At 39.5% G+C, this 8,340-nt stretch overlaps 1 protein-coding gene and 1 pseudogene across 1 annotated transcript; both read right to left on the bottom strand.

The window, feature by feature from the left end:
* Nucleotides 1-420: 420 nt before the first annotated feature.
* LOC120864545 lies at nt 421-864 on the bottom strand (annotated as a pseudogene).
* Nucleotides 865-3,155: 2,291 nt separating this feature from the next.
* TEX43 (testis expressed 43) lies at nt 3,156-7,197 on the bottom strand. Its single transcript, XM_040241744.1, has 3 exons — nt 7,112-7,197; nt 6,453-6,561; nt 3,156-3,365 (listed from the first exon to the last, which is right to left on the bottom strand). Exons 1-3 carry the CDS (start codon nt 7,195-7,197, stop codon nt 3,156-3,158), a joined length of 405 nt encoding a protein of 134 aa, XP_040097678.1.
* Nucleotides 7,198-8,340: the final 1,143 nt, after the last annotated feature.

The raw sequence follows: 8,340 nt of genomic DNA, 5'->3' as shown, positions 1-8,340 counted from the left end.
CAGTTGTGTTGAATATGAAACTCTTGACAGCAGAATAGAAAGGAGTGCCTTCCACATGTGGGGAGTAGTGTCTGCAAAGGTAAAATACAGCAGTGTTTGCTGCAGATAATTTACAAAGATATGAGGTTTTAAGTAAGAATCACAACTCCACCTTTCAGAACTAATATTGTAAACATTCTGATGTTCTGGCTTCCAGCACTGTTATCTGGTCATAGGCATTCTTCTTATCCACACAAGTTGATACATCCTGACTTTTAATCCAGCCTTCTATCCCACATATTTTGCCACATTCTCCTTTTTTTCATTTTAACAGTTTTTTTGTTTTGTTTTTGTGCAGCATGTGCAACCAGGGGTCAGACCTGCACCCTCTACAGTGGACGTGCAGGTTCCTCACCACTGGACCACCAGGGCAGTCCCATTTTAACAGTTTTTAATGAAAGTTGCTAATGATTCTTGCGTTTTCTCAATTGTTTCTTCCTTATGTCTGCCCCTTGCTTTTCCTACTTGGCGAGATTTGGGATCGTTTTCAGTCTTTGTCTGGTTTTTATCTAGTGACAAGCACCTTGCCGGGCTGAATGCCTACGTGGACAGTTGTGCTGTTAGCTTCCTCTTGCTGCACTCAGTGTAGGTGACAGACTTCTTCCCATAAGCTCGGGCTGTGTTGCCAGTTTGCTGCTTTTTGTAGGGCCCTCGCAAAATCTGAAATTCCTCATCCTTTCAGATAAGCACTGATCGAATACTTCTGTGTCAGCTCTTTTGGAAAGAGGGGAAGACATAATCTTCCTGTGAACGTGGGGAAGTGCATATGATGTGACTTTTCTGGTTCTTGCTTTGATGAGAAGCCATAAAAGAATTGAACTTCATTCTGGCTGCTGGCGTTTCAGCAGTGGTCACTATTTCGGCCACATTCTTAAAAGAAGAAAGATGCTTTCTGACAGCCAGGCTTTTAGTAATAAATCACGTGAAAAGCTGAAGTCGTAGTGAAGATTTTGGAACTGGCCCCTGTGTTGCCAGGGCCCCAGGGGTGCGCTGAGGTGCACAAAGCTCGGGGAGTGTGGTGCTGGCTCTATTGCAGCCACTGCTCACCTTCTCTGCCAGACACCCTTGTGTGGGACACACCTGTTCACCTGCTCTTGGTGGCCCCTTAGCCTGCTGGAAGCTAATTAGTAATGGTCGAATATGATCACCTTTATTCTCAATATGTATAAAATATATCCCTTGGCATTTTCAACCCTGGAAATCTCAGAGATTTACCAGTCATGGGGATTAACCCACCTGGGCCCAAGATGCAGCATGATAATCTGCTCTTTTTGGGAGAAATTCAGAGTTTTAAATTAAACCACAGTGGAATAGGGAATCTTTTAAAGCATATTTATTTATTTAGCTGAGCCACGTTTTTTGTTGAGGCATATGGGCTCTTAGTTGCAGCATATGGGATCTAGTTCCCTGACCAGGGATTGAACCAAGGGGACCTTCACTGGGCCATCAGGGAAGTCCCTGGAATTTTTAAAGAAGGAAGCCATAGGTACAAATTAGAGTTTACATTTAAGAGAGTGAAATTAGATGAGGAATAATGTGAAAGAGAATCCCTTACTAGGAGGTAACTTAGAGGGTCACACAAAATTAGAGAAAATTAAGTAGAACAGAATAATTGATACTATAAGGTGATGAGACTGTCACTGAGCCAGGTACCCTAAAGTGCCTAAAGGAATTTAGATAGAAGGCTTATTACAAGAATAGAGCTATATCACCAGAGACGTCTGCAAAAACATGAGCAAGGTATGGTGGGGGAAACGCTCAAGATCTCTGTCCCCTCTGTGTCATATTGTTTCTGCATGGCCCAACAAACATTTACAGAACGTTTGCTTTTCCATCTCCGTGTATCAATTACCTTCCTCCTCTTTGAAGCCCAGACCACTATTCTCAAATCCTCTTCTGTCTTTAGCAGAAGATGATATATAAAGGGGTTTCAGTCATTTTGGTGAGTTATTCAGTTTTCCTGGGTCTCGCCCATGTATACATGTTATTTAACGTTTGTTTGGTTTTCTCCTGTTAATCTGTCTCATGTCAATTCAATTCTTAAACCCACCAGAAGAACCTAGAAGAATAGAGGAAAATTTTTCCTCCCCAGCAAATGTTGATGGACATTTGTTTCTACCTTTTGGCTATAATGAATAGTGCTGCTGTGAACACTGGTGTACAAATATTTGTTCAAGTCACTGCTTTTAATTCTTTGGGGCATATGCCTAGTATTGAAATTGCTGGATCATAAGGTAATTCTGTGGGTAATTGTTTGAGCAACTACTATACTGTCTTCCACAGCAGGGCGTCATTTTTACACATGAAAGTGAAAGTGAAAGTGAAGTCGTGTCCGACTCTTTGTGACCCGGTGGACTATAGCCCACCAGGCTCCTCCGCCCATGGGATTCTCCAGGCAAGAGTACTAGAGTGGGTTGCCATTTCCTTCTCCAGGGGATCTTCCTGACCCAGGGATCAAACCCAGGTCTCCCGCATTGCCGGCAGATGCTTTAACCTCTGCACCACCAGGGAAGCCCATAGTCATTCTTATTTCTTAAGTTCTGTGAATCAATTCTTTGCTGTAGGCTACTGATACTTGAATACACTGAACCAATATGGAAAGTATATCTCAGCTAAAATTATATGATGCATCATAAAGTTGTCTACCAAACATTTCTAATAACCATATTGGTAAGTTACCAGTCTCTTATAGCCTTAGGGGTATGTGTGTTGGTGAGGGAGGCAGAAAGAAAAGTGTTGGGGTAATCAGAAAAGTAGCAAAAATAATCCTACATCCTCCAGCTCTATCTCAGTTTGGTTTACCTGACAGTGAGTTTGGGAAGAGATGAATAATAAGGATGAAATGAGGAGGAGGAAAAGGTAGAGGAGTGTGGTGAAGATAGATGGTGGGACTGGATCAGTGTGCTGTTTCTTAACTACTTACTCTGAAATTAATTTCAGTGAGACAGTTTTCCTTGCTCCTGGTGTTCTCAGAGACTATTTTCTTTCTAAGCTATAATAATGTAAAAAAAATATGCAGTTGCCTTATAGCCTTTGAATAAATTAAACCTGTAGGTGAAATATTTATGGAAGAGAGAGAGGGAGAGACTGAACTACTTGATTATTTTATTCTTTGATCAGATCAGTCGCCTCCTGAAGCCATGGGAAATCACAGTGCTTTGGTACTTGGAGAGAGGTGAATGCAGAGGCATATCTGCAATTTTTATTTCTGGTGGGCCTTTCTTCAAGACAACTTTACGATCTTCCCCATGGCAAAGCCTTTCACTGTGATCCAAAAACAGAGAGTCTTCCAAAGGGCCAGCATGGATCCCACATGCTTCTGCGTGCTAAGAGGAAGAAAAAAATCTGCTGTATATTGCACCAAAAATCACTTTATTATATTAAGATGGAAGTTGCCCAGTAGTTTTTCTGTTACTGTCAAGAAGCAATCTCTAGTGGGCAGAGCAATAACCCTTTTCTAAAAAAGCAGTGATAACTGGTGTCTTCCAACCAACAGGAAGAGCCAGTGGTGTGGGCTGCAGACTCTAAACTTGGAGTCAGATCACTGACCTTTAGCTTCACCACTTATGTGTCCTTTATGTACTGTGGGACTCAGTTTTCTCAAATATAAAATGGGAATTATTAAACAATTCTTTGAGTGCTGAATAAAACATTGTATGTGAATGCAAAATCTTTTGCTGACTTTCAAAGCTCTTTTTAGGGCTTCCTTGGTGGCTCAATAGTAAAGAATCTGCCTGCCAGTGCAGGAGACTTGGGTTCAATCCCTACACCAGGAAGATCCCTGAGAAGGAAATGGCAACTCACTCAGGTATTCTGCCCTGGGAAATCCCATGCACAGAGGATCCTGACGAGCTACTCTCCATGGGATCACAAAGAGTCGGACACCACTGAGCAACTAAACACCACCACAAAGTAAAATAAGCTGTAGGGTGTGCGGAGGCTGCTGCAACTGCTGTTGGATAGACAGTAGTTACTTACCTGTAGTAAGAGGTTATTACCTGAATTGTACATCTATTTCTGATTCTCTGATATTGCTGAATAGCAGTCTGGCCTGGTCTTGGGGTACAGCCCCCTCTCTCCTATACAGTGCTCTTGTTTTTATGTTGTTAAATAGCTATTTCATCTCCTATAGGCAAAATCGTACAATGGAAGAAAAGCAAAGCTAGCATTTACTCAGCGCACATTCACTTCATTATAATTCTTGTTTAGTTTTCACTTTTACTTTGTAAGATAGATGCTCCATATGTTAAGTCGCTTTAGTCGTGTCCGACTCTGTGTGACCCCATAGATGGCAGCCCACCAGGCTCCCTCGTCCCTGGGATTCTCCAGGCAAGAACACTGGAGTGGGTTGTCATTTCCTTCTCCAATGCAGGAAAGTGAAAAGTGAAAGTGAAGTCGCTCAGTCATGTCTGACTCTTAGCAATCCCATGGACTGCAGCCTACCAGGCTCCTCCATCCATGGTATTTTTCAGGCAAGAGTACTGGAGTGGGGTGCCATCACCTTCTCCAGATGCTCCATATACCAGTTGTTAAGTATATTTTAAAAACCGTTAGGAACACTGTCAACTAAATCGCAGAAGTGAAATCACAATGAAAAATTTATGCTGAATTATAGCTCTAAAGAGTAAGGTCAAGAATACTAGAAACGTTTTATGTATAATATTCATATTTTATAATATCATCTGTTTTGGTAAAGTATATTCTTATTCAACATTAATTGCTTATTGATTAGAAATGTGGAAATTAGTTACATACACACATTTCTTCCTAGGAATCGTAACTTGAAACTTCTTGTTGTCTGATTATTACAGAATATTATATTCTCTTTTAAAGAAACAGCTTACCTTTTCACAAGTGAATGGTCAAGTCTGAATTTGGAAAATGTTTTGAAACTGCTGAGTACTGAACAGAAGCACTGAGTGAATACGGAGTCTTGTGTATACATCTAGCCAAACTGTTCGCATACCTTTCAACCTGAGTATGCAGTACAGCTGTAAAAACACTCTCTGCAAAGAACAGACTTGTGGTTGCCAAGGGGGAGGAGAAGTAGAGGAGAGTTGGATTGGGAGTTTGGGGTTATCAGATGCAAACTGTTGTATATAGAATGGATAAACAAGGTCCTACTGTGTGGCACAGAGAAATATATTCAATCTCCTGTAATAAACCATTAATGGAAAAGAATATAAAAAAGAATATATGTATATTTATATACATATATAACTGAATCACTTTGCTGTACAGCAGAAATTAATGCATTGAAAATGAAATATACTTTAATAAAAAAAAATACATACTCTGTACTACAGCCTTAAAATTAATGATGCCTACGACTGATGAACTTAATAACTGTGAGTTGGCATTATGTAGAGAAAATGTAGACACGTATTTCTGATATCTTTTGGTTTATCTATTTTAAGTTTATAATTGGGGTCTTTGAGTAAGATATTGCTATTTAACTTGTTTGCAAGTTTAGGTGGCAGGTGCTCCAAACAACTCGTTAGAATGGTGATTGTCAAGGCCTGGGAAGAGGAAGAAATGAGACAAAGGGTACAGACTTTCAGTTTTAAGAAGAGGAAGTTCTAAGAATCTAATGTTCAACACAGTGACTATAGTTAATAAAATGGTACTGTATACTTGAGAGCTGCTGAGAGTAGATTTGAGGCATTCTTACTACAAGAAGAAAGTTAACTGTGAGAGATGATGAATGTGTTAATTAGCTTGATCTTGGTGATGTACAAAGCATCAGGCTGTACACTTAAAAGTTTTATTTATTTTCGGCAGCACTGGGTCTTCCTTGCTCATGTGGACTTTCTCCAGTTGCAGTGTGTGGACTTATTGTGGTGGCTTCTCTTGTTGCAGAGTACAGGCTCTAGGTGCGTGGGCTGAGCGGCTCCATGGCATACGGAATCATCTTGGACCAGCGATCCAACCTGTGTCCCATTCACAGGCAGGCAGATTCCTAACCACTAGAGGGAAGCTCCTATTTTTAAAGATTTTTTAATAAACTAGCCCTTTGCTGTATATGCTATATTTCCCCCAGTTGCCCTCAAATTTTTTTGTTGTTGTTGAGGTATAGTTGATGTACAATATCATGTAAGTTTCTGCTGTACAACATAGTGATTCACAATCTTCCGTAGTTTTTTTCGGCCACACCACACAGCATGAGAAATTTCCCCAACCAGAGATCAAATCTGTGCCTCTTGCGGTGGAAGCACGAGTCTCAACCACTAGACTATCAGGGAAGTCCCATGTTGTATACTGTAAATATACACAATCATATTTGTCTATTGTCCCTCAATAAAGCTGAAAAAAATGAAAAACAAATTTCAAAACATAGAGTTGTATGCTTATTCACAGATATATTACATACTATAGTTTTTTTTTTTAAATTATGAATATTTATAGGAAAATACCTTCAGATTCACATTCCTGAATTTCATGTTCTGCTTCCAAGGCATTACATAATGTCTTGGGATCATCCCTTGCTTTAAGGAAAACCGTGGCAAATGAATCTCACAACACCTGAAGATTAAGAAAGCAAGAAGAAAGGGTATCTTGTGAACTAAATACAATTGCTTTAGCATCATTTGAGGGAATGGAAGCAGTTGTCTGTGAGGTTTGAATCCCTGCATCTGCAGGACAGAGCTGTCACTGCTTTGAGACTCACCTATTAACACTAGATAACCGACCCATTAAATCCCCAAGTGTCACCGAGTCCACTCTGGATATCATTACTCTAACTGCATGCTGTCCTTTACAATTTGCTCATGTTCATTTTGGCCTTATTTTAAGGGGAAAACAGCACACCATGATTTAGCTCAGGCCTATGCACTGGCTAAAGGAATCTCTGGCCAGTCACAAAAATCAGGAACTCATTTAGCTTCTGAATTTAGTACATGCTCTACACTCAGGACAGTCTTGCTTTCTCTAGCACACACAGTTTTGTTCTGGAACATGAAGTTTTCTATATAGATACCAAGGGGAAGCACATAATTGGCGTCCCCATGAATGTTAACTCCCAGACTGAAAACAAACAAAACCACCGGAAAACCCCAAACCCTTAAGTCCTCACTTATTAGCAAGCTTATCTGAATTCTCATCAGAACAGTTGTTGGTGAGTTTAGGTAGGATCGGACAAGTGTCTTTGCCTGAAGCCATCACTGCCAGTAGTGACAGGAATTCTCATCTAGAACTTCACTAGTCTACTAATTATGATGACAGTGCTGCCTCAGATGTAACAATGTTTTGCTAACTTCATAGTAACCCATAGCAATTGCTTCAGCAGTTAATTAAGAATGTGGGGCTTAGAGCCATTTTCAATGTTTTTTAAATACTTCATGAGTACAGCATCATTCTTATCATGAGCACTTAAAAAATAAGGATGTCTGCAGACATACTACAACTTTGACAAAGATACTAGGAAATATAGTGGACTAAGCAATTATTACTCACAAATAATCACTGCATATTTTCCTCTTTATATATTGCACATAGCTGGTATGTCCCATTTCTGTTTTGCCATTATTTAGATACAATTATCTAGATGCCATGATTTTGAGTGTAAATCAAACTTGCCTTAACCCAAACCAATCCAACCCATTTTATCTCCTAGGTTTTGAGTTGAATCACAGAGCATTTTAGGTAAAAAAGTAAACTCATTCTAATAAAGGTTATGAGTGAGGATGAGCACCTAAATTACTAAGCCAGAGACACAGAGGGCTATTACTGTTAATCCTACTAGCCAGCAAATAGAATGTTCGGCTGAGCAAGAAGAATGACTGTAATGTACGCTGGTATGGTGACAGTATTAAGGGAATACATTTCTAGCAAGAGTTTGTACAGACATTCCTAGATCTGGATAATCAGAAAGGTTTAGAGAAGAGTAATGTTAATAAACAAAACTTGAAACCTTAAAAACTGAAGCACTGGTTTCTATACCATTAGGATGTAATATAATCCAGAAATCTGTAGTTTACAAATGTTAAGAAAATGAAAACAAGCTAGGAAGCAGGGTGGGGGAGAAATGAGCCATCCACTAAAGATGAAGTAGCCTGAGACATTCTTCAAAAACTGTTTTAACTTTCACTAGAAAAATCAGTAGTATTTACAAGGATACATGACATTTAGATTTCTGACTGTTATCTTACTAATATACCAGACCTTTAAAATCACCTCACACAAAGTAATCCCAGGAATGGTGGTAATCATTTTACAATACATAAAAATACTGAACCACTATGCTGTACACTTGAAACTAATTTCATACTGTAAGTCAATTATATTTTAATTAGAAAAAAGTTC

This window comes from Oryx dammah, unplaced genomic scaffold, assembly GCF_014754425.2.
Source record: "Oryx dammah isolate SB20612 unplaced genomic scaffold, SCBI_Odam_1.1 HiC_scaffold_5, whole genome shotgun sequence".
Taxonomy (NCBI): domain Eukaryota; kingdom Metazoa; phylum Chordata; class Mammalia; order Artiodactyla; family Bovidae; genus Oryx; species Oryx dammah.
The sequence above is the reverse complement of the archived record's forward strand: the minus strand, read 5'-3'. Positions and strand labels throughout refer to the sequence as shown.